The sequence below is a fragment of the Dendrobates tinctorius genome, unplaced genomic scaffold (genome assembly GCF_039654945.1).
Source record: "Dendrobates tinctorius isolate UK_male_01 unplaced genomic scaffold, ASM3965494v1 ptg000046l, whole genome shotgun sequence".
Taxonomy (NCBI): domain Eukaryota; kingdom Metazoa; phylum Chordata; class Amphibia; order Anura; family Dendrobatidae; genus Dendrobates; species Dendrobates tinctorius.
The window spans coordinates 14,952,972-14,979,199 of record NW_027361714.1 but is presented as its reverse complement, the minus strand read 5'-3'; the positions used below and the strand labels follow the sequence as shown (position 1 = coordinate 14,979,199).

At 44.2% G+C, this 26,228-nt stretch overlaps 1 protein-coding gene across 5 annotated transcripts; it reads left to right on the top strand.

Annotated features, from left to right (window-relative positions):
* The first annotated feature begins 1,759 nt into the window (after positions 1 to 1,759).
* On the top strand, positions 1,760 to 21,897 carry ABRACL (ABRA C-terminal like). 5 transcript variants are annotated; one of them, XM_073575705.1, is made up of 3 exons: positions 1,760 to 1,865; positions 16,650 to 16,720; positions 21,500 to 21,897. In XM_073575705.1, the coding sequence occupies exons 2-3, from the start codon at positions 16,660 to 16,662 to the stop codon at positions 21,682 to 21,684; spliced, it is 246 nt and encodes an 81-aa protein (XP_073431806.1). In that variant the 5' UTR covers positions 1,760 to 1,865; positions 16,650 to 16,659; the 3' UTR covers positions 21,685 to 21,897. The 5 variants fall into 5 exon arrangements, with proteins under 5 accessions (XP_073431806.1, XP_073431805.1, XP_073431804.1 ...); XM_073575704.1 differs by having other exon boundaries at positions 1,763 to 1,861; XM_073575703.1 differs by lacking the exon at positions 1,760 to 1,865 and adding an exon at positions 3,557 to 3,711.
* Positions 21,898 to 26,228: the final 4,331 nt, after the last annotated feature.

The window sequence follows — 26,228 nt, the reverse complement described above, 5'->3', positions numbered from 1 at the left end:
ATAGGTTCAGGGGTCTGCAATCCGATAGCTACCAACTTCTCTGGTTTTCTGGACTTGACTAGTATTTCTGTTTTTGCCTCCTACGGTGACTCATTCATAACAGTGTCCATCCTTTCATGACCGGCTATTTATTTTGGATTTTTTTTTAATTTAACTTATTTGATAAATATATATATTTTTTTTAATTCCCTTATAATATTATGTACTACGTGACTAATAATTGATATTGTACACTGTTTACCATATTCTTGTTATAATTTTATTGCTGCACTACACTTTAACCCATATTCATATGATTAACTAAATATTTGATTAAATGTATTTTGTATGTATTTTTTTGTAATTATGTGTATATATGTGGTTTACTGTATATATCTTTGTATACAAATGTTGCCTGTTATATTTTAACCATATATGTAATGTATATCTTACATGCACTGTATTTTTTGTTTATATATGCACAATTGTGTATCACTTTATATTGCACAGTTTTTATTTGCATCATTATAATAATATTTGTCACCTTTTATTTATATTATTCATTTAGGCACATATTTGGCATTTTTTATGTATATATATATATATTTTTGCTGGTCTGTGACCTAAGTTACATATAATCCGGTGTGCACATGCGGGCCTGCTTCCTCCTCTCGCACATCCCTTTGCGCGTCTCCCTGGTGATGCGGTGGTCTGTTTCCTGGATCGCGCTCACGTGTTACATGGGCGTGGCTTCGGGTCACGTGACCGTTGTGTCTCCGTGATGCTCTGATGGATGGGGGGCGATGGGCGTTCAATACCGGCGCACTTGTGAGGCTATGTGCACACGTAGCGGAAATTACCGCGAGAATTCCGGATTTCCATTCCGCGGGAAAATCGCATTTTAAATTCCCGCGATTTTCCCGCGGAAAAACTAGCATTTTGCAAGCGTATTTAGCTTGCAAAATGCTAGCGTTCTCCAAGCGATCTGTAGCATCGCTTGGAGAACTGATTGACAGGTTGGTCACACCCGTCAAACAGTGTTTGACAAGTGTGACCAACTTTTTACTACTGAGGCCGCCTATGCAGCATCAGTAGTAAAAGATAGAATGTAAAAAAAAATAAAAAATGGTGTTATTCTTACCTTCCGACGTCCCACGCATCCGTTCCCAGTTATCCTTTGCGAAAATGCCCGCGATGACGTCCGTTCTCGCGGGATCGCGACGTCTCGCGGTAATTCGCGCGAATGACCGCGCCGGAAGGTAAGAATAACAATATTTTTTATTTTATAATTCTATTTTTTACAGGGATATGGTACCCAAAGCCCGGAGGACAGTCTCCTCTCCTCCGGACCGTGGGTACCATCCGCAAATGTTCTGCTTACTTTCCGCATGGTGTGCACAGCCACATGCGGGAAGGAAGCGGAACAATGCATTCCTATGGGTGCGGGATCGCCGCGATTCCGCAAAATAATGAGCATGCTGCGGTTTTTACCGCAAAGCGATTCCGCCGCGGTAAAAACCGCAGCATTAGCACAGCATTGCAGAATCCCATAGGAATGCATGGGATGCTTATTTTTCGCGGCAAAATCGCACGGTTAAAACCGCCGCGGAAACGTGAAAAAAATGCAACATGTGAACTCAGCCTGAGCCATTTGGTTCTATATACTCAGGTGGATGGGGGCATTTAGGTCATGTTGTGTGTCAGCATGTGCTGTTCATTATTAGGCGCACTTGTGAGTCATCTGGCCCTGCATAGCTAGTGGACACACTCATATATAAATAGTGGCTACATCAGCATTGTAGACACCTCCCTGGAAGAAGGCTATACATACTGAAACGTACGTAGGGACTGGGACCTCTGGTGCTGCTGCACATTGCACTTCGTAGGTATAGATTTAACTATTTGCACATTCTTCATGTGAATTGCACACTTTTTTTTATTTGCACTGAGTTTTTTTGTGTTTTTAACTTCCAATCAAGTTTAGTATCATGGCTTTTGACTTAGTTTCACTTTCACATGTTATTTACTAGTCTTATTTACTTGTGCTTGATATCTATATGAATTGCCACTTTGTGGCTAACTTTGGTATTTATTGCATTAATATATATATATATATATATATATATATATATCTATCGTTTTGCTTCAATAAAGATATATATTTTTAACAATTTTGGTTTTATTACATCGTATCTTTTATATGCTTATGTTCATTGTGGTGTAAAACCATATTTTGTCCATCCACTTTATTTGTTTTATTTCACAATATTATATATATTCTTTTATTTATCATCATTAGTTGATAGAATATTTTTAGAAACGTGTTTGCTTTATCTTCGGATTTATTGTTTCTTCCTGGCACACTGTATAGCCGGCACCTCACCTTCCTGGCACACTGTATAGCCGGCACCTCACCTTCCTGGCACACTGTATAGCCGGCACCTCACCTTCCTGGCACAGAACATTGCTGGCGCCTCACCTTCCTGCCACAGAACATTGCCGACACACTGACTATATTGCTGGCACCTCACCTTCCTGGCACAGTACATAGCTGGCACCTCACCTTCCTGGCACATTGTATAGCCGGCACCTCACCTTCCTGGCACACTGTATACCTGGCACAGTACATTGCCGGCGCCTCACCTTCCTGGCACAGTACATTGCCGGCGCCTCACCTTCCTGGCACAGTACATTGCCGGCGCCTCACCTTCCTGGCACAGTACATTGCCGTCACACTATATGACTGTATAGCTGGCACCTCACCTTCCTGGCACACTGTATAGCTGGCACCTCACCTTCCTGGCACACTGTATAGCTGGCACAGTACATTGCCGGCGCCTCGCCTTCCTGGCACAGTACATTGCCGGCGCCTCGCCTTCCTGGCACAGTACATTGCCGGCGCCTCGCCTTCCTGGCACAGTACATTGCCGGCGCCTCGCCTTCCTGCCACAGTACATTGCCGTCACACTATATGACTGTATAGCTGGCACCTCACCTTCCTGGCACACTGTACATTGCCGGCGCCTCACCTTCCTGGCACACTGTACATTGCCGGCGCCTCACCTTCCTGGCACACTGTACATTGCCGGCGCCTCACCTTCCTGGCACACTGTACATTGCCGGTGCCTCACCTTCCTGGCACACTGTACATTGCCGGTGCCTCACCTTCCTGGCACACTGTACATTGCCGGCGCCTCACCTTCCTGGCACACTGTACATTGCCGGCGCCTCACCTTCCTGGCACACTGTACATTGCCGGCGCCTCACCTTCCTGGCACACTGTACATTGCCGGCGCCTCACCTTCCTGGCACACTGTACATTGCCGGCGCCTCACCTTCCTGGCACACTGTACATTGCCGGCGCCTCACCTTCCTGGCACACTGTACATTGCCGGCGCCTCACCTTCCTGGCACACTGTACATTGCCGGCGCCTCACCTTCCTGGCACACTGTACATTGCCGGCGCCTCACCTTCCTGGCACACTGTACATTGCCGGCGCCTCACCTTCCTGGCACACTGTACATTGCCGGCGCCTCACCTTCCTGGCACCCTATATCGCCGCCGTGCAGCCTCCTCCCCGTTTCCTCCCGGCTGCTATTCTATAGGCTTCTCCCCGCTCCTATGGGCGGCTCCGGTGCTGCTAACATTACCTCCATCCTACACGATCTCTTCCTCCTTCCTTGCACTGACCTGGAGCCGGTCTGCCGCGATCACCGGAGCACACGGACCAGGTGAGCAGCAGCCGCCGATCAGAGAGCGGGCTCCTAGCGATCACCTGGCGGCTGTGTGGCGGGGGCTGCAGGGCATCGCCGTGCCCATATATGGCCGCGTCTGTGTGCTCATTATCATGTGATGTCATGTGGAGAGAATCTGACATCGGGGGCGACGGATGGGACAAAGTCCTGGGGAGAGCGCAGAGTAACGCACGTAGCCCGCCAGTGTGAACGCGGCTCTGCGCAGGGGGCAAGCACCCAGGAACGGGCGCTACAGGTGGGCGACAGCTCGAAGTTCAATGGGATCGGTGCGTGTTAGAACCAATGGACATGAACCATTAGAAGAGCAAAAGCTAAAGGAAAGTGTGGATATGTGTGTATGTAATGCATCTCCTTCCCGAGAGTGTGTGTATAGGTATAGTATGGATTTTTGTGTATATAATCTTTCATAAGTGTGTGATATAATTAGTGCGCTTTATTATAATTACCCCCGCTAATTACCTGGATGGGGCCATAAGGCCCAATAGTCCCGTGGTCCCATCGTCTCCTGGTATCCCTACCTCAGGCTTTGTGCGGTGGGGTTGGCCCGAACGTATAGGCGAACTAGGCGGCCGCCTAGGGCGCCGACCCAAATGGGGCGCCAGAGAAAAAATAGAAAAAATTATAAAAAATCTTTTCAAAAGGCAAAAAGTTTTAGGGATGGAAAGAAGTGTACATATTTAAGGGCAAATATGACGCAAGAGAGGTTGGTTGGGTTGGCAACAATTTCGATAGAATCTGAAGTTGCTAAACAAATTAATCTCGGTGACTTAGTGTCATCCTTTCCAAAAAAAAAAGGCAAGGAAACAAAAATTTTAATTACCTATGGTCGTTTTTGTTTTGTGTTATTGATTACTTTGTATATATTTGTCCTATACAACTTCTCAGAAGATTCAAGAGTTAGGAGAGAGTTAATTAATCATTGTTGTGGTTTATTTTGCTCCTAAATTTATATCCCAAGCTTTCATCTACTGCCAAGAATAGTAGGGGCGCAACAAAATAGTTTTGCCTAGGGCGCCGTAATCTCTCGGGCCGGCCCTGCCCACCCAGACTACCAGTCCTGTATTATTAGGCTGCTCATTTTCTGCAGGTCACCATAACTAGTCACCGGTTTTATGCCGTTCCCATCTAAGTGCAGAATAATCCCGGTGACAGTAATTTCTGAGTTTTTTTTTTTTTTTTGGTCTCCTGAACGGCGTGTTAGGTAATGAACATGGGATCGGTGGGGGTCCAACTTCATAAGCGCTGTGCGGGGAGCGGCAGCCCTGTACACTACTCAGTGGTGTAATGCAGGATGTTTCGCCATTGACATCGCTTATATCTGTGCCAGAATAGATTTCAGATGATCAATGAGGGTGCTGGATATTGGCCCCCACCCATCACAAAAATATGACATTTTCTATCGTTTGTTGGGGTGTGTGTGTGTGTGTGTGTGTGTGTGTGTGTGTGTGTGTGTGTGTGTGTGTGTGTGGTGTTTTTTTTTTTTTTTTTTTTTTGTTTGTTTTTCATGAGTTTTGGTATACATTTTAGGTTAAAATCATTGTGAAGACCACCAACCGCTTTAATAAATGCCCCATTCACGTAGATTCCAGCAGGAAAAAAAGCTGGCTATCCTCATGTGGATCAGCCCCACTGAATGGCTGTACACCCTGCAGATTGACAGCAGAAATCAGAGGGTCAGCTTAACTTTCCTGCCCCAGATTCCTCGGATTTTATGACTTGTGTGAACGCACCCCAATGGTGGCTGCCCATGGGCCATGATCTCATGTTACTGACAAATCTGCCGCAAAGTGCCAATGTAGATGTTGCCCTCTGCAGTTTTGCCGCACGTCTACTGCAGATCCGCATATAAGACATGCTGGTCTTTGTGGTGGATCAGTTAACATGTTGGGGGGTGTCAGTCCATCCCTTAGGTCAGATATGTCATTAAGACCTCCTGTGATTCCCAGAGCTTCCCCCTCTCCGCCAGACCCGGAGTGCCCGTGTACAGTATTTTATAGTGCCCCATTCATTGTTTAAGCTCCTTTATTATACGTCATACACATTCCAGGGTACTGTTCGGGCCCCTGCAGCATCAGAAATTGCAGGGTCAGTGAGGCCCGCCGCCAGGAACAGCGATCCTGCATGCTTACAAGCTCCTGATCCTTGCTAAGGAAAACTACCACCTCTGAGGTGGCCAGGAACTGGAGACTACCCCTTATTAAGAATTTGTTTTGTTTTTTTTCCTGCAAATATGTAAAAATTTGATAATGGTGTTCCCCTTGTCAATAGGACACATCCCTTACACAGTCTGACAATATTCAGACCTCTGTTGGCATAAAAGTATAGACTGGGTATGGGACCGAGGTGTAATACCAGACACGGCCTGTGCACAGGTCTGGCGCTATTTCCTGAGAAGAAAAAATAAAAACTAACTTATTTCGCACAGTGACGCATTGCAAAGGCAATTGAAGACAGAATATTTATATGAAGCCATCATTTATGTAAAAGGCATGCTATCAGCAAAAGATCTGTGCAGGCCCCCATTGTAATGTAGCTGTCGGCAGGAAAGCGTGGGTGTGGGCAACTGTTCCTCTTGGTCACTCAAACTTCCGTAAAGACGGCTTCCTGCTCTCTGGATGTGTCTTGTTTGTTCACGAGCAGCCTGTGCAGACGTGTAATCTGCCCGAATGCCACCGGTATTAATAATCGGGGTCCTTCATGGTACCAACTGTCAGGCTCATGCCCACCATGAGTATTTGCTGCCTGTCTGATACTGCAGATTTTTTTTTTTTTCTACTTTCTGTTTTATTATTGCATTTTAGGTGCGGTTTTCACATGCATTTTTTATTTCCGCAGCTGATTTTATTTCTTGTGTGCCATGTTTTAAATAGAAAACTCCCTGTTACTTAGCTTTGCTAAAACTTTAGTCATAGTCCTCTGCAGATGTAAGGTTTTTTTTTTTTTTTTCTGGCGTTTCAACTGAACAATTGCACTAAAAACACACATGCATTTCTTTTATCCATAGATTTTCTACATTTCAAGTCATTGGGGAAAATTTTCAGTTTAAGAAGTGTGTTAAAAAAAAATAAAAATGTGAAAGTGGCATTTTTCATGTTTTGCTATGTCACAACCTGGAATTTCACTTTTTTTTTTTTTTTAGGGTTTGCATCAGTTCATGTAAAGAACATGCAAATCCGCCCTTTTCTCACCATGGAAACAACAAAACCCCTCACTGTCGCATTGATACTCTCCTGCCTGGACTACTGTAATGCTCTATTAATTGGTCTCCCCGCTACTCGACTTTCCCCTCTCCAGTCCATACTTAATCCAGAAGCTAGGGTCATCTATCTGGCTAATCGGTACTCGGACGCGTCCGCTCTTTGCCAATCGTTACATTGGCTGCCCATTCATTATAGGATCCAATTCAAAGTACTTGTTCTCACCCACAAAGCTCTCCACAGTGCTGCGCTCCCCTACATCTGCTCTCTCATTTCTGTCCATCAGCCTAAGGCTGGTCTCACATTAGCATTAAAACAACACTGCGCACTGCGTCGGTAAGCCCCGCCCCGATCCAGCTCCCTGCCTGCCCCATCCGGGATCACCGCCTACTATCGCATTTGCACGCATGCGATCGGCGCACCCTATCTTTAGCATAGGGTGCGCATATCATGCGCTGCCAGTGTGAAAGTAGCGTGCTGCGCACTTTTGACGGTGCGCGCAGAAATGCAGCATGTTGCATTTCGGCGCGCACCGTCAAAAGTGCGCAGCACGCAACTTTCACACTGGCAGCGCATGATCTGCGCACCCTATGCTAAAGATAGGGTGTGCCGATCGCATGCGTGCAAATGCGATAGTAGGCGGTGATCCCGGATGGGGCGGGCAGGGAGCCGGGGCGGGGCTTACCGACGCAGTGCGCAGCGTTGTTTTAACGCTAATGTGACACCAGCCTTACCGACCGCTGCGCTCTGCAAACGACTTTCAACTAACCTCCACACTAATCCATACCTCCCACTCCCGACTCCAAGACTTCTCCTGCGCTGCACCAATCCTCCAGAACGCTCTACCCAAAGAAATTAGGACTATGCACAATTTGCATAGTTTTAGGCGCTCCCTCACAACGCATTTATTCAGAGCGCCCTATCACGTTCACTAATCAGTCATCTTATGTGTAAAGCCCCCGTCACACATAGCGATCTCGCTAGCAAGATCGCTGCTGAGTCACAAGTTTTGTGAGGCAACAGCAATCTCACCAGCGAGATCGCTGTGTGTGACATCTATCAGCAACCGGCCCACCTGCCGGGTATCGCTGATCGTCTTGGAATGGCCAGGACATTTTTTTTTTTTTTTTTTTTTTTGATCGCTGGCCAGCATGCATCGCTGCATGTGACAGGCGGGAGATCAGAGATCAGCGCGCTGGTAGCTAAGGTAAACGTCGGCTTTCTAAGCTGCGCGCAGCGCTTTGAAACTCGATGTGTACCTTAGTTACCAGCGCGCTGGTGCAGGGAGCTGGTAACCAAGGTACACATCGGTTTCTAAGTGCCGCGCGCTGCTTAGAAACCCGATGTGTACCTTGGTTACCAGCTCCCTGCACCAGCGCGCTGGTAACTAAGGTACACAGTGGGTAACTAAGCGACGTGCGCCGCTTATTACCCTCCTGTCGCTGGTGCTGATCGCTGGTGAAGCTGCCTGTTTGGCAGCTCACCAGCGATCATGTAGCGACACATCAGCAATCCTGACAAGGTCATATCGTTGTCGGGATTGCTGGTGCGTCGCTATGTGTGACGGGGCCCTTAGTGTGCGTGTGTAGCCCATTCACTATCCCCATCCATCCCCCCCACTCCCTCAAGATGGCTGGACTATTATTGTAAATACACACCTGTACTTTGTATCTCCCCCACGTCATTGTAGATTGTAAGCTCTCACGAGAAGGGTCGTCTTAGGCTACTTTCACACATCAGGTTTTCGGCGTCAGGCGCGATCCGGCGTCGTGCCGGAACGCCGGATCCGGCAAATGTTTCGTAAAACCGGATGTGACGGATCCGGTTTTCTGCCGGATCCATCTTTTTCTTGACAGACAAAACCGGATCCGTCTCATCCGGTTCATCCGTTTTTCGACGGATTACGCCGGATCCGGTTTTTAAAATTGACCCTTGTGGCCTTCCGAACGGGATTGGCTACTGGAAAACTATATATAGCATGTTCCTACAGCCCTTCTTTGACAGGTTGTAGAGGAGAAAGTGCAGGTTGGAGAGAAGAGCAAGTTACTGGCGAAGATGGATGTTGTGATTGGAAATATTTTGAAGAATTTGGCGGATTTTACAGCGGAGGCAAATCGTTTGAGGGTGATTGTTCTGGAGAAGGAGAGAGCGAGACAGCAGCGCATCAGGCATCGTAGACGACGTTTGTGGATCCACCCCATCACAGCCAAGAGAATGACACGTGGGGTCTATTCTACACTATGCATGGACCTTCGACGAAACCCGGATAAATTTTTTTTGGATATGTTAGGATGAAAATGGAGAATTTTGATTACTTGGTGGAGCGCATTGCACACCTCATAAGAAAAGCGGACACCTATTGCCGCTTCTCTGTTTCACCCGCAGAGCGTCTGATGGTGACTTTAAGGTAAGCCACATTTATTGGATATGATCGCATCAGAGCACACTTTCACTGCAATCTTGTTGGTGGTAGTTTGTATCTCCAAGTGTTATAGGTCAGTTTTGGTATGTAATGCTGTGATTTAAAACTAATTTATTGTTTTTTAATTCCCCACAGATTTCTTGCAACTGGAGAATCCCTTTCGTCACTGCATTTCCAGTACAGACTCGGGATTTCCACCATATCTGGAATTGTGAAGTACACATGCCGTGCACTGTGGGACTCCTTAGCTGAAGAGTTTTTACCAGAGCCCACAACAGAGAGGTGGATTGAAATTGCTGACAAGTTTCAACAGATATGTCAGTTTCCCAACTGCTTGGGCGCTGTGGACGGGAAACATATCCACATTGTAAAGCCAGCTGGATCGGGATCGGAATATTTCAATTACAAGAAATATTTTTCAATTGTCCTCATGGCCATCGCTGACGCGGAATACAAATTTATTGCGGTTGATATTGGGGCCTATGGCCGCTCCAATGACTCTCAAGTTTTCAAACTGTCTGCCATGGGGCGTAAACTGTATGGAAACACCTTCCAGTTCCCACCACCTAGACCGCTGCCGCAAACATCTGGTCCACCTATGCCATTTGTCTGTGTAGGGGATGAAGCCTTCCAGCTGTCAGAACACCTTTTGAAACCGTACTCTAGCAGAGGATTGACAAGACCAAAACGCATTTTTAATTACCGCCTCACAAGAGCAAGAAGAATGGTTGAATGTACCTTTGGTATTCTGACAGCCAAATGGCGGGTCCTATTGACTGCGATCAACCTCAAGACAGAAACTGTGGACGAGGTGATCAAAGCGTGCGTGGTACTCCACAATTTTGTTATCTGCAAGGAACCCATTTCCATTGAGGACACCTCTGAAGAAACCACCTTGCAAGATTACCATGACATTACCACTAGAAGTTCTGTGACGGTTTCAGTAATGAGGGACAATTTTGCACTATACTTTGTCACCTCAAGGCAGAGTACGCTGGCAGGATTACAGAGTGTGAAAGATTTGTGCCCAACCAAACTTGTGTACCTTCTGTACCAACAGTATATACCTTTGCCAACCAAAGTTGGCTATCTTGTCATGGTCTCTATTTTTAGCTTTAGGCCACAGGTGTGTACCTGGTTGTGTTTTATGCAAAGTATTTCACCTTTTAACAAAAGTTGTGTACATTGTTAGGAAATCACCAACAATAAACACAACTTTTTATTTGAAATACTTTGCTTCAAACACAACCAGGAACACAACTGTGGCAAAAAGCTAAAATTTACCCACAGTTATATACCTAGTTTTGAATACCATTTCACCTTTTAAATACCCTGTATTTAACCTTTTTCGCCGCAGAAAGAAATGACAGACAACCAGTGTACAATAATTTAACTTTTATTGAAAAATGTTTTTTTTTTTAGTAAACTTTTTTAAAATTTTAATAAACTTGTTTAATAAAACTTTGAAACTATAAAACTGAAACCATAAAACTGGTCATTTTTATTTAAATACACACATTATAAATCTGTGTAGTGTGTGGTGGAAATACTGCTGTAGGGGCTGCGGGACACTTCGACACTGGGAGTGTGGAGAGAGGACTGGGATCGTGGTGGGGAAGGAACAGTTAGAGGTGAAGGTGTGGAAAAAACAACAGAATGGGTGGACATGTGGGAAGCAGAAGAGGTGGTGGGTGGTGGAGTGGAGGGTTGGGCAGGGACTGTAGGAGCAGATGATGATGGCAAGTTGTATGGGGAAGGAGTTTGGTACGGGGCAGGTTGCTGGAAGTGGGGAGATGTCTGGTACGGGGCAGGTTGCTGGAAGTGGGGAGATGTCTGGTACTGGGGAGTTTGCAGGTACTGGGGAGGTGGATGGTATGTAATAGGAGGGGGAGGATGGAAAGTGGCTGGAGGGGGTGTAGATGTAATAGGAGGGGGAGGATGGAAAGGGGGTGGAGGAACTACTGTGGTGGGAGGAGGAGGTTGGGAGGTAACTTGCTGGAGAGCAGCATGGCATGAATGCATCTGCTGGGCAGGAGAGAGCGTTTCCATGCGCTCCACAACAGACCTGAAAAAGGTGTGGTTTGGTGAAGATCTTGCTTCTGAATGCATGGTTTGCAGAAGTGTCTTCACCTCCAGAATGCTGGAGTTGATCTGCTGATAGCCTGCGGAGATTTGCTCTGACAAGACTTTGAGACAGTTCTGGAAAGATGCATTCAGATGCAAGAACTCTGGCGCATAAGTCTTTTCTTGACCCCGCTGCCGCCCAGTACCCGCAGGTGTACTAGAGGTGGCAGGGGCAGAAGGGTGGGGTAAAGGGAAAGCGATCTCCTCACCAGCAGCTTCATGTAATGTAGGCGGCCACGATGCTCCTGTGCTGGTGGATGGGACAGATGGGTCGAATGTGTGGGAAGGTGCAGATGTACCGGGGCGGTCGAAGTGTCCCTCGGTGCCGGTCTCCTCAGGGATCGCCTCAGAAGGGTCCAATCGTGCAGGCTCCCGAGTGCTGCTCACCGTGCTGTGTAATAAAGAGAAAAAAAACAATTAAAATACTGACATGGTATGGCCCTGGCTGAAAAAAAAATTTACATCTAACATTTTTTTTCACATGTGGTGTGTAATATTTACCTTCTGGTGACCATTGTTTCCCAGAGGAACGACAGGGCTTCTGCGTACTTGTACTTGCTCCTGCGTCCTCCAGATCCACTCTGGGCCCGCATCTCTTTATTGAACTCCTTCTTGAAACGTTCCCTCACAGACCGCCACCGATTCACAATTCTGTTCCCTGAAACGAGAAAGGAGTGGTTAGTATACAACATCAGTGTTTCACAAACTCCAGCCCTCATGGTCCCCAGGGGTCATGTTTTCAGGATTTCCATAGTAAATAGAAATCCTGAAAACATGATCCGTGGGGACCACGAGGACTGGAGTTCGGGAAACACTGGTTTACATCAAGCAACCGGTACTGTATATACTTGCACTCTGTAATCTGGGCCCAAACATCAAGGTCCTCCCAGCGGCCCACAAGGAGCGAACAGATTTCCTCCCAGAGTCGTCGGGTAACGCTCAGGTCAGCGTGGCGGCGGTCAGCCATATTCCAGAGCGGCTCCCTTTCTCTGACGAGATCGATGAGGCGGTCCACATCAATCCCTCCATCCTCACCGTCAGAGTCGGGAGCACGCTGTGAAGGCTGTTAAAGAAAAAGACAAAAATAACATAATTAGCCTCCACAAAAGAAATGAAATAAAAAATGCAAAAAAAACAAAGCAAAAATATTTATACTTACACGCTGGTGACCGCCGCGTTGCTGTCGCCGACGACCCTGGGAGGCACTGCGAGGACCTCTTGGCCGAGCACCAGATTGGGAAGACTAGAGAAAAAAAACAAAAAATGTTATGTCTTTGGATGTAGGCATTTGTTTGCTGTGTGTGGTCTGCAGAACATTGTTTTCTATGTGTAGTGTGATGTTGTGTTTCTGCGTTTGATGCAAAAAACTTACCAATTGTGAGCCCACTCCAGGTGTCTGTCCACCCCTTCCTTCTTCTGGGAGCTCCTCTTCATCTTGTGATTCCTGTTTTGAAATAAAAGGCAATGAATAGACATATATTACAGAGAAGATGGATTTTGGAAATAAAAACTTACCGTCAAACGCTGACGATGCGAGGGAGGGCTCCCAGAAGATGATGTGCTGTCTTCCTGGTGGCCACACTCCATGCCTGTGGGTGGTGTTCCAGCTGCTGCCATTGCTGCTGCATCTATTGGGCGGCTGTTGAATAAAGAGAAAGAAAGGGCCAATGAATATCTTGATATTCAATAGCCCTAGTTTTGGAGGAATGGGTGATTTGATAATTACCGTCTCTTCTGCTGCTGGCCTCCCCTCCTCAGCATGTTCTATTTGCTGCTCCATTTGGGGTGGTGGTGGTGCTGATGGTGCTGCAGTGGTCTCCTGCTTCGCTTGGTTGCTTTCTTGGGTGGCATGTTGGGTGTGGCTGTGGGTCCCACTGTCTTGCTTTTATATATGTCTTGTGGGCAGAGCTACTGAGCATGCTCAGACCAAAAAACCGGATCCGGCGCATTGCGGCGCTCATAGGCTTTCATTGTGTGAAAAAGCCGGACGCGCCGGATCCGGCGTGTCCGGCTTTTTCGCCGGAGACAAAAAACGTTACAGTAGCAGTTTTTTCCAGACGCCGGATCGCGACACATTGCCGGATCCGGCTAAAACCGGATGAAACGCATGGCGATCCGGTGCAAATGCAAGTCAATGGGGGGGGAAACCGGATCCGGCATTGCATTTCCCCGGATCCGGTTTCTGTCAAAAGCGCCGGATCGCGCCTGACGCCGAAAACCTGATGTGTGAAAGAGGCCTTATTTTGCTTTAATTAGTGTATTGTTAATGTTGTTATTTATGACTTGTGTTTTGAAACTGTAAAGTGCTGCGGAATACGTTGGCGCTATATAAATAAAGATTATTATTACAACTGTGAACGTTTGTTTTTTTTTTATTTATTGTGAAGCGAACAACAAATAGGACAAAGTAACTGAAAATTTCACTGTGCATAACTATTCATCCACTAAAGTGAGTACTTTGTAGTGCCTCCTTTTTTTGGCATTTACAGCAAGTCACTTTGGATAAGTCTCTATGAGCTTTCCACATCTTGACACTGGGATTTTTGCCTATTCCTCAAGGAAAAACTGCTCCAGCTCCTTCATGTTAGATGGTTTCCTCTGATGAACAGCAATCTTCAAGTCTGACCACAGATTCTCAATTGGATTAAGGTCTGGACTTTAACTAGGCCAGTCCAAAATATTTACGTTTCCCCTTAAACCACTCGGCTGTTGCTTTAGCAGCATGCTTTGGGTCATAGCCTTGGAATGTGAACCCCGGTCCCAGTCTCAAATCACTGACCAAGTGAATCATGTTTTGCTCAAGAATATCCCTGTATTTCTCACCATCCATCTTCCCTTCGACTTGGACCATTTTTGCAATCCCTGATGCCGAAAAACATCGCCACAGCATGGTGCTGCCACCACCATGTTTCACTGTACTGATAGTGTTGGGGAGATGAGCTGTGTTGGTATGCCACGAGACATAGCGTTTACCTTGGTGGCCAAAAAGTTTAATTGTGGTCTCATCTGACCATATCACCTTCCTCCATACATTTGGGGAGTCTCCCACATGTCTTTTGGAAAACTCAAAATGAGCCTTACAATTTTTGTACTTAAAGGCCACCCCTATAGAGTGGACAGCTTATTATGGTCATATGGACAAATACTCCAACCTCTGCTTAGGAACTCTGCAGCTCCTTCAGGGTTACCTTCGGTCTCTGTGCTGTCTCTCTGATTAATGCCCCCCTTGCCCAGGCTGAGTTTTGGTGGACGGTCCTCTCTTGGCAGGTTTGTGGTGCCATGTTTTTTCCATTTGATGGTGCTCATGAGGATTGTCAGAGATTGGGGTTTTTTTTTTTTTTTTTTTTTTTTTTTTTTTTCCCAACCCTGACTTGTACTTCTCAATGACTTTGTCCCTGACTTGTTTGGAGATCTCCTTGGTCTTCATGGTGTTTGGTTAGTGGTGCATCTTCCTTAATGGTGTTGCCGCCTCGGTGGCCTTTCAGAAAAGGGGTGGGTGTGTGTGTGTGTGTGTATATACTGACAGACCTTGTGACACTTAAGGCCCCTTTACATTTAGCGATGCACCAGTGATCCCGACAATGATACAACCCGGTCAGGATCCCTGGTGCATCGCTAAATGGTCGCTATTGAGCTGCCAAACGGGCAGATCTCACAGCGATGTAGCAGCGGTTGTTACTTACCTTTCAGATGCGGTGATCCTGACGTCCTCCCGCCCGCGTCCACGTGTCGCTCGTCGGCGCCAGCAGGAAGCCCAGCAGGAAACGCCCAACGAGAAATGGAGCTGCACGATCAGCGACAGACAGCGAGGGAGCCGGTCCGGACGTAAGTATCACACATAGCGATATCGCTGCTGTGTCACAAAATCAGTGACGCTTTAGCGTTATCACTATGTGGAAAGGCCCCTTTAGATTGCACACAGGTGGGCTTCCTTTCAATAAGCATATGTGTTATCAAGGTAATTGCTTGCACCAGAAGTGTTTAGGGGTTTCATGGCAAAAGGTTTGAATACATGCAAATTTTTAGTTATTTGATCCCATAAATTTAATGTATGCCTACATTTTTCTCACTTCACCAACTTAGACTATTTAGTGCTGATGCATCACTCACAAATCAGATCACAAAAATATTTACACACAGATTGTAATGTTACGAAGTATGTATAAAGCCTAGTGGGGTGAACACTTGCGCATGCTACTGTAGTCCAAGAATAGGTTCACACAACCGTATTTTCTCTCATCTGATAAAATGGTCCGATTATGCTAATCACACTCTGATCAGAATGTCATCTGATTTTTCACGGATGAGAAGATGGGAAGAAAAACGTCTCCATCTTCTCTATTCTGTCAGTCTGTAGAAATCAGATGTCATCAGAGTGTGGTCCGTTTTTGTTTTTTTTTCCTCACATATTCATTGACTTGCATTGCTGAGTGCACTCTGAATATCCGGTGCAAATCATGCATTTTTTTTTTTCTCCCCAGATAAACTTGGTCCAACTAAAAATCGTACCTATGCACTGCCCCATAGAATAACATTGGTCCGAGCACGATCCGATGTTTTCTTGGTTTGCGCTCAGACCGAAAATACAGTCTTCTGCATAATCCTTTAGGGATAGGTTTTGATGCAGTCCTGAAAAAAAACTTCCAAATTGTTATAATTTCAAAATATGCTTAAAAATTAGACATGTAGTCCTAAGCTGTTGGCTACAGAACTTTCGTTTTGTGACCTTCCATGTGTAATGCTGGTAAAAGACACCATAGTATATGTGTGTATTTACAGTTGGGCCTAGAAATCTTTGGACAGTGACCGGATCTCTGATTTGGTCTCTGTATGCCACTATTTAAAATGAAACAACTGAGATGCAATTAAATTACTTGGTTCTATTCTGTTAAGTGTTCCCTTTATTTTTTTTGAACAGTGCATATCCTTCCATGTTAATCAGAAGAATAAACATTACATTCAGTGGTCAATATATGATGCTACATGAAATACTCAGCAAACTAATTAAAGAAAATGTAAGACCTTATTTTGAGGTTTTAAGAGCCAGACCCATGACTATTTAAGCTCTTCCTTGGGTTGAGATATCCTCTTTAAATTGCAATACACAAAGGGTATATAGTGAGGAATTCATGTCTGGTGTTCTATAAAATATCTGAATTATGTTGTTCCAGGTCGATCACAATGAATGTAGATCATGAAGTCAGTCTTCTTGTGGAGGAGATTCGTCGTCTTGGCACGAAAGGTAAATATTGGATCAGATATCCTATTTTTGGTACTAATTGAGAAGTCGCTCAATACTGCTGATAAAATAATTGGATATGCCTTATCTTTAAAGGGGTATTTAAAGCTAAATTTCTTTAGTCACTATGTAGCTGCAGATTTGTGAATCTTCACAGTATATTATGCCCAATGTCAGGATTCCCACCGATTGCCAGATCGAGGAGACTGTCCCGTGTCTCTTATGTCAGCATGCAGTTTGCATGCTCTGTAGAGAGCATCGGATGAAAATTTTGTATGCATGTGATTATTAGTATGCAAATCTCATACCTGCGGTCACGTAAACCCCACACCCCTGCTCGATCTGGCAAGCTAGGGGAATCCTGACAGTGTGCAAGTCATGATGTGACTGCATAAATTTTAGCTCAAGTGCTGAAAACCTGTTAAGGCCAAGGTCAGACTTGCAAGAAACTCACACGAGTCTAACATCTTAATACCTCGCACTGCCGCCGACACTCAGGACCGGAGCATGTGGCTGCATGTATTTCTATGCAGCTGAACGCTCCAGTCCCAAGTGCCGGCGGCAGTGCCAGATATTAAGATGTTAGACTCGTGTGAGTTTCTCGCAAGTCTGACCCCGGCCTAATATGTAATCTAACGTTATTTCTGGCTCCACAAGGGCAGAAGACCTTATTCATATAGCAGTCTTTTGCATCAGTGTTTGTAAGCTGAAACCAAGAGTGAAACCTACCGAGTGAAAGAATTGCCCCTATTGTGTGCTTGGATCCCACTTCTGGTTTACACACAATGATGCAAAATATATAGAAAATCAACATAAAAAATGGTGTACACTCGCCTCGAAGATTGGAGGAAAGTACAAGCACAACTCTACTTGGCACATTGTGTCAGTCCTCACACTTGTAGACATCACAGATTTAATAGCTTTATTCAAATTAGGTTTTTCTATTAAATTTCTAAAGAAGTTTTCTTTTCTTTTTTTTATTTTCCAAATCTGAAATCTTGCACTGTTCACACGAGCCACTGTGCTATATTATACTCATGTGTCCTGAATTATCAAAGTGTTTTTGCCAGATTTCAGGCATATAACATTTTGAGAAGTCACAGTCCGTGACAGATCCGCAAAAGTTGGTGGAGCACGGGCAGAAAGAATGAGGGCATGGGAGATGTCTGGCTGACAAATTCTAAAAAATGGTACAAGATTTTAATAAACGTAAACTTGTGTCAGAAATAGTCATGAGCGAGTATACTCGTTGCTCGAGCCTCCCTGAGCATGCTCGGTTGTCTTCCGAGTATTTTGGCGTTCTCGGAGATTTAGTTTTCGTCGTCTCATCTGCATGATTTGCGACTTGCAGACAGGCTGAATACATGTGGGAATTCCCTAACAAACAGGCATTCCACACATGCATTCAACCTGTCTACAAGTCGCAAATCATGCAGATGAGAGACGAAAACTAAATCTCCGAGCATGCCAAAATACTCTGACACTCGAGCATGCTCAGAAAAACCCGAGCAACGATAATACTTGCTCATAACTAGTCAGAAATGTATTCCAGTCCCTGGCGTAACATCTCTGGTGAGGCACACGCCAGTGATGAGACGCACCTAGTTCATTAAGTGGCATGCTCCTCTTAATGAATTGGGTGCATCCTACTGCTGAATGGCCACATTTCACGTGCCAGTCTTAACTAATTGGGACCATTGTTTTTGGGGTTTTCTGCAGCCTAACATTGCAGGCAGTATTACCATGAGAGAGAACACCCAGTAGCATAATAGATTAAACAAGATCCACCATTCACAATCAGTGATACTATAGCGCTCCTCCTCCATCCACTATGACCTTTTTTAGATTCGATAAAGCCCAATTTATACTATACTATATTAACAAACTGCTCCAAATTGCTTCTAATTTTTGCGACTTTTCTAAGCTTTTCCGTGAAAGCTTTGATGAATCGGGTCCATAGTTTTGCCTCTATACAAGTCCCTAGTGCAGCCACATTTAGAATAGCATGCACCATTTTAGCCTTTGGTGTATAAGAAAGATGTAGATTGAGTCCAAAGACAGGCAACCAAGGCAGCCATATTAAAGAGGTTGACTACTACTTGGACAACCCCTTCTGAATCCCTGAGTTTCCCTCTAGTAGAATAATAACACTTATACTCTCCTCCGGAGCCTTTTAGTGGTGTTGGCACTGGCTTTCTCAGGGATCGCGTGATATAAGTGTCATGCAATCCCTGCGACCAATCTGCGTTGGGTTCACTCTTCTCTTCTATGAACGTAATTGACATCCAGAGGAAATTAGAGAAGCCACATTTGTCCGAAGGAGGGTAGAGTGAAGGTCAGTGCTGATTGACCACAGGGATAATAGAGTGAAGTAGCCAAATAAAATATGGTGTAACTACCACTGTAAATGATAAAATATGAGCAATAGAAGCATAAATTGCTCTATAGACTAAGGCATTCCAGGGGAAGACATTTGGTCTGGTCGTGACGGGACTTGTCCACACAAGATTTTCCACTTGTTTCCCTCCAGATGGAATGCAGTTGCATAAGTTATGTAAAACATTGTGCAACAAGGAGATCTAAGTACCAGCAAAGTTGCACTTCCTCATGTTTCCTATTTGTGCAGATAATACAAATGTTCAGAACAGTATATCTTTTTGATGATTGATTCCTATAAAGGTTTACTTATACAATTATTAGGCAATTTATATTTTTGATGAATCATTTTTGATGCTATCGGTCAATCCAAAAGGTTAATAAATCTGAATATTTAAGAAAGTAAAAATAAGGCTCTGTCTTTCTTGGAAAAATATCTGTATGAGCAGAAATATTGGGCAGCTAAAGAATTATTAGGCAACTAATTTAAAAATGCAATTTTTTTTTTTCATCTGTTAAAGTGAGAATTATAACCAAGCAAATCATAATGTACAAAAGTAAATTTCTAAGATTTAAAAAAAAACTTGGTGACCAATATAGCCACCCTTCTTTTCAGTAACAATTATAAATGTCTCCCATCCATGGAGTCTATCAGTATCTTATTCTGTTCACGATCAACTTTTCGGGCAATACCAACCACAGCTTCCTAGACACTGTTCAGAGAGGTGTACTGTTTTTCCTTTATCTTAAGTCTCCCACTTAAGAAGGGCCTACAATTTCTCAATACGGTTTAGGTCAGGTGAGGAAGGAGCAAGTGCTTTAATGCATGAGATGAAGCAATGTCCTACATTAAAAATCATGCTTTTCATGAAGAATGCAGACTTTTTCCTGTACCACTGCTTGAAGAATGTGTCTAAAAACTGGAGGTAGGTTTGGGAGTTGATTTTCTGTCAATCTACCTGAAAACGTCCAGCTAACTCATCTTTAATAATTCCAGCCTATAGCAGTGCGCCACCTCTTCCTTGCTGGTGTCTGAGAGTAAAGGCCCCTTTACATTTAGCGATGCACCAGTGATCCCGACCACGATACGACCCGGTCAGGATCGCTGGTGCATCGCTAAATGGTCACTAGTGAGCTGCCACACAGGCAGATCTCACAGCGATGCAGCAGCGATACAGCGGTCGTTACTTACCTTTCAGACGAGGCGATCCTGACGTCCTCCTGTCCGCGTCCACGCGTCGCTTGTCGGCGCCAGCAGGAAGCGCCCGACGAGAAATGGAGCTGCGCAATCAACGACAGACAGCGGGGGAGCTGGTCGGAGGTAAGTATCACACATAACGATATCTCTGCTGCGTCACCAGATCGGTGATGCTTTAGCGATATCGCATGTGTAAAACCCCCTTAAGTGGAGGTATGTGGGCCCACCTATCTGGTCTGTCAAGAGTGATCCTCATGCCATCGGTCCATAAAATCTTTGAAAAATCTGTCTTTGGAAATTTCTTAGTCGAGACTTTACATTTCAACGTATGTGTCTTGTTTGTTGGTGGTCAGGTTTCAGCCTCCTTAATCTTGGCCATGTCTGAGGAAAACTAGCTGCCTAATAATTTTTCACACCTTGTTAAAGCATGTTATCATTTTAGGCCACATCCTCCCTCACTACAGAAATACACATCTCCTGATCTTCTGCATTCAAGTTTATACAGCTTGGAGTTGGAAAATCTGCATAACAATGATATGGTCAAAATACTCAGTCTTATATTGTACATACACTGTCTGCACAATTATAAGGCAACTATGTTCACAGAAAAAATGGAACCTCTGAAGGAAACAGATCCATTATTTCAGACACAAAAGGGGTCCATTTGGTTTCCTTTGGGGGTCTGTTATTTTAAAGCCACACAATGCTTCTTTTTCCAGTGTTCTGGAATAAACCCCGGCTAATGTGACATTTCAAGTGGTGACATTTCAAGTGTTAACCTATCTTAGTGCTGTAATAGTTAAAATGGATCCCCCAGTAGCTTATCTTTTTGCAATGTGTCCCAATAAATCATCAGATGCCTATGACTCCATCCAGATTATGGCTACTATCATGTGTATCATGACTAAGGACAGTTCTATCCGAAACTCGTTGGTTTTGCCCTGATACATTATTTTTAATGTACCTGGAACCTTTTAAGCTGTAATAATAAGTTTTATATCCAAATGGCTGAATACCTTGTTTTGTCTATTGTGTACCTCCGGAGTGGGTCCACAAACAGTTTGCACTTAGCGTTATACGTGTGGTTTTGCTGTGAACAGTCGACACAGCTTTTTGCATCATTTCTATCAGGTTGAACAATTAAAAAAACAAAAAAAAAAAAAAACTTGTCAAGTAATGAGTAATTTTTTATTTCATACCTTTTGCAGGTAATGATGGAAAACTCACTGTAAAGTTTGGTGTACTATTCAATGATGACAAATGTGCTAATCTATTCGAGGCTCTAGTTGGAACCCTTAAAGCCGCCAAACGGAGGAAAATTGTCACCTATAGTGGAGAATTGCTTCTACAAGGTGTTCATGACAACACGGACATCGTGTTACTTCAGGATTAGAAGAATGGCTGCTTGTTCCTTTCTGAATGCGACTAAAGATGTTCATCTCAATAAATTGTGAGCGCAGTCAAGACCAGAGATTGTGTATTTTTCTAGTGGGACGTCTGCAATACATTTTCAGCCTATTTTTTGCTTTTCTTTGGGGGAAGAAGACATACATTCCATTTTGTAACCTGAAAGAACCACAATTGCAATAAAGCTTTTTGAGAAATATTCTAATATAGTAATGTATTTGTGCTCCTGAAGCTCAACCACTTAATGCCACACATCAACAGAGAGATATATATATATATATATATATATATATATATATATATATATATATATATATATTACAGACAGATCTGGCAAACATTAAGAGACCACTTTCAAATATTCAGTTTGTTTGATTTTTCCCTTTTATAGGTATATTTTTCAGTAAAATGTAAATTGTTCTTTTAGTCTATAAACTTCTGGCAACATGTCTCTGAATTTCCAAGCAATAAATTGTTTTTGTTTTTTTTTTGTTTTTCTGACAAAAATGGTCAAAATTAAAAAAAAAATACCCCAGTGCTTTCAGACATCAAATAATGCAAAGAAAACAAGTTCATAATAATTTAGAAACAACAATTCTAATGTTTTAACTCTGGAAGAGTTCAGAAATCAATATTTTGTGGAATAACCATGATTTTTAATCACAGCTTTCATGCGTCTTGGCATGCTTTCCACCAGTCTTTCACACTGCTTCTGGCACAAAAATTGAAGCAGTTCTTCTTTGTTTGATGGCTTGTGTTTATCCATCATCGTCTTGATTACATTCCAAAGGTTTTCAATGGGGTTCAGGTGAGGGAGGAAGGAGCTGAACAATAGAGGCAACGGTGTCTCTGGGCCGGAACCATTGGGACTGCCACTAGTGTTGCAGGGGGACAGAGAACCTGACCGGGACAGACCTGTGACCCCTGCTGCCAAGGGCAGGTCTGTTTAAAAAAAAAAAAGAAAAAAAAAAAGGGGGTTGGGAGTAGGAACCCGGGGCTTTTTGCAGGAAGACAGGAGGTGCGGCAGGTGAAGGTTTGCTCCCTCCTTGCGGGTAATCCAACAGACGGCAGACTACGCTTGAGTGCCTACTTCCCAGCAACAGCACCAGTGACTGCTTACCACTGCCAGACGCCGACCAAGACTTCAACTCTACAGTCGCGGCTTCAGCTTTAATACCGGATCCCTCCACTTCATTCGCTGAAACAGCCACTGGTACCCGGCCATACAGCGGCCCACCAAAAGTTCCCGGACTCTTCGCCGCTGCTAAGAGACAGTGCGTCCGGTACATCCAGAACCGCTGCCTCAACGTGACGCACCGTCTGCGGCGCCATCGTGGTATCTTCCAACCACCTCCCTCCAGACGACAGAGTCTGATAAGTTGAGCCCTACGTTTTTGTTTTTTTTTTGCTTTCCCGACGTTAACAACTGTTTTTCACCGTTGCTGACAGCTGAAGTCAGACTGTCACCGCAGTATACCTATACTTTCACATATCTGCTGGCGCAATACTTCTGTGCATCTTGTATATATCAACTCCATGCGTGGAGAAAGCGTTGTCATCTTTTTTTCTTGTTATATAAAATCACCCATTAACACTTGCTCTGCCTCCTGCTCGTCACTGCATCCTACGCACCTGCTAGTCACCTACACAGGTCTGGAGAATGGGCTGCCCATGACAGGGTTTTGATGTGGTGGTCTTTTAATTTTTGCCAGAGCTATATATAGTTATATATTTTTTTTTTTACCTCATTAAATCAAAATCATGTGCGGTAGCTCAGCACAGCAAGACATTCATGTATGTGATCAGGATGGCACGAACACAGAAACTGTCAGTGCTATCCACAGCTGAAGTCAGCTGTAAAATTCATGTGATGGGATCAGAGCTAGCCCTTTTTAACACCTAAAATTACCTCTGTAACATAAAAGCAGGTCTGTCACTTTTTTTTGTTTTGCTTTTAAGCTATTCATTGTATGGTTAAAGTGACTTGTAAACATGTCAAACCATCAGTACAGGAATGTGGCACAGCACCATAACCATAGTAAGTACTGGAATACAGCTTAAAACTTTAAAGGTGTTGTTGCAGTTTATTGTATTGTACTTTATTAGAAATCTCTGCCCCATTTCTGTATCACTTGGCAGGAAAAAACACATGGTAAAATATGAACATTTATTAGTGTTTATTTAAATGCTTTTTTAGTGCAGATTTTTCCCCATACATTAGTATAGGTGTAATCTGCAGCAAAGAAAGAATTGACAGCCTGTAGATTTAAATCTGCCCTAAATCTGCAATTCAAAAATAAATAAACCCCGTTTAGACAACAGGGCTCATTATCCTGCTATTTATTATCCTCCTTTTGGTCTGCAACAATGTTAAGGGGATCTTGACAGCATAGACATGCAGCCCAAAACACGGGCAGCATGAATCAAACATTAGCTGTATCATTTGTCAGGTGTTTTATTTTAGCGTTTCAGGGAAAAAAACATTTAACCCTTTGTCACAGCCAGTTTTAGATGACCACACACAGGAGGATGTCCTCTCATCCTAATAGGGAGAGGAAATATGAAAGAGGTCAAATAGCCCCTCCCATCCCCAGTGTTTATCCTGTCCCTATGGGGATGAATAGGTCATCCTTGGTGCTCTGTGCCGGCGGCAGACACCTGATATTTAATAGCCGGGCAGCAGGAGATCGGTCGGTCTTACCCTCCCTCTACCGATGCTTTTCCTGGCTCCTTTTAGACTCAGGACGTTGTTGTCTCCCCCAATCAGCGCCTCTGGGTAAAGTCTGGGGGAGTTCTCAGGCGGGAGGCCTCTCTGAGCTCTCCGGGTCCCATCTCCTCCCCCTGCTCCTGCTGGATCGTGGACCGCTTTGCTCCAAGAGAAGCATTGCTTCTGGCTTCCCTCAATGTAGACTGATGCGATCCCGATGGCCAGAAGCGACGTCAGACGCCGGCATCCGGAGATCGTCACTTCCGGTTTTGCGTTCCACGGTGGAACGCACCAGGACGCCACCAACTGGGGAAGAGTGGGGGAGGAACCCCTTTGATTGGAGGGAGGCACTGGTCCGGTTGCCCTTCTTAACACCTTCATGACCCAGCCTATTTTGACCTTAATGACCTGGCCATTTTTTGCAATTCTGACCAGTGTCCCTTTATGAGGTAATAACTCAGGAACGCTTCAACGGATCCTAGCGATTCTGAGATTTTTTTAGTGACATATTGGGCTTCATGTTAGTGGTAAATTTAGGTCGATAATTTTTGCGTTTATTTGTGAAAAAAATTGAAATTTGGCGAAAATTTTGAAAATTTCGCAATTTTCAAATTTTGAATTTTTATTCTGTTAAACCAGAGAGTTATGTGACACAAAATTAGTTAATAAATAACATTTCCCACATGTCTACTTTACATCAGCACAATTTTGGAAAGAAAATTGTTTTGTGTTAGGAAGTTATAAGGGTTAAAATTGACCAGCGATTTCTCATTTTTACAACATAATTTACAAAACCATTTTTTTTTTTTTTTTTTTTTTTTTAGGGACTACCTCACATTTGAAGTCACTTTGAGGGGTCTATATGGCAGAAAATACCCAAAAGTGACACCATTCTAAAAACTGCACCCCTCCAGCTACTCAAAACTACATTCAACAAGATTATTAACCCTTCAGGTGCTTCACAAGAACTAAAGCAACGTGGAAGGAAAAAATGGACATTTTAATTTTTCCAACAAAAGTTTTCTTTTAGCACCAATTTTCTCATTTTCACATGGGCAACAGGATAAAACAGATCCTAAAATTTGTTGGGCAATTTCTCCTGAGTACACCGATACCTCATATGTGGTGATAAACCACTGTTTGGGCACATGGCAGGGCTCAGAAGGGAGGGAGCGCCATTTGACTCTTTGAATGGAAAATATGCTGGAATATTTAGCGGTTACCATGTCACTTTTGGAGAGCCCCTGTGTGCCTAAACATTGGAGCTCCCCCACAAGTGACCCCATTTTGGAAACTAGACCCCTTAAGGAACTTATCTAGATGTGTGGTTAGCACTTTGAACCCCCAAGTGCTTCACACAAGTTTATAACGCAGAGCAGTGAAAATAAAACTTTTTTTTCCTCAAAAATGATTTTTTAGCCCGCTATTTTTTATTTTCACAAGGCTAACAAGAGAAATTGGACCCCACAAGTTGCTGTCCAGTTTGTCCTGAGTACACTGGTTCCCCATATGTGGGGGGAACCACTGTTTTGGCGCATGGGAGAGCTTGTAAGGGAAGGAGGGCCATTTTGGAATGCAGACTTTGATGGAAAGTTCTGCGGGCATCATGTTGCGTTTGCAGAGCCCCTGATGTGCCTAAACAGTAGAAACCCACACAATTGACACCATTTTGGAAACTAGACCCCCCAAGGAGCTTATCTAGATGTGTGGTGAGCACTTTGAATCCCCAAGTGCTTCACAGAAGTTTATAACGCAGAGCTGTGAAAAGAAAAAATCATTTTTTTCCACAAAAATAATTTTTAGCCCCCAATTTTTTTATTTTC

Coding starts and splice junctions, on each gene's coding strand:
- ABRACL (XM_073575703.1), top strand. CDS start 3,602: ATGGGCGGCTCCGGTGCTGCTAACATTACCTCCATCCTACACGATCTC. Junction 3,712..16,649: donor CACCGGAGCACACGGACCAG/GTGAGCAGCAGC, acceptor ATGTTGTTCCAG/GTCGATCACAATGAATGTAG. Junction 16,721..21,499: donor TCGTCGTCTTGGCACGAAAG/GTAAATATTGGA, acceptor TACCTTTTGCAG/GTAATGATGGAAAACTCACT.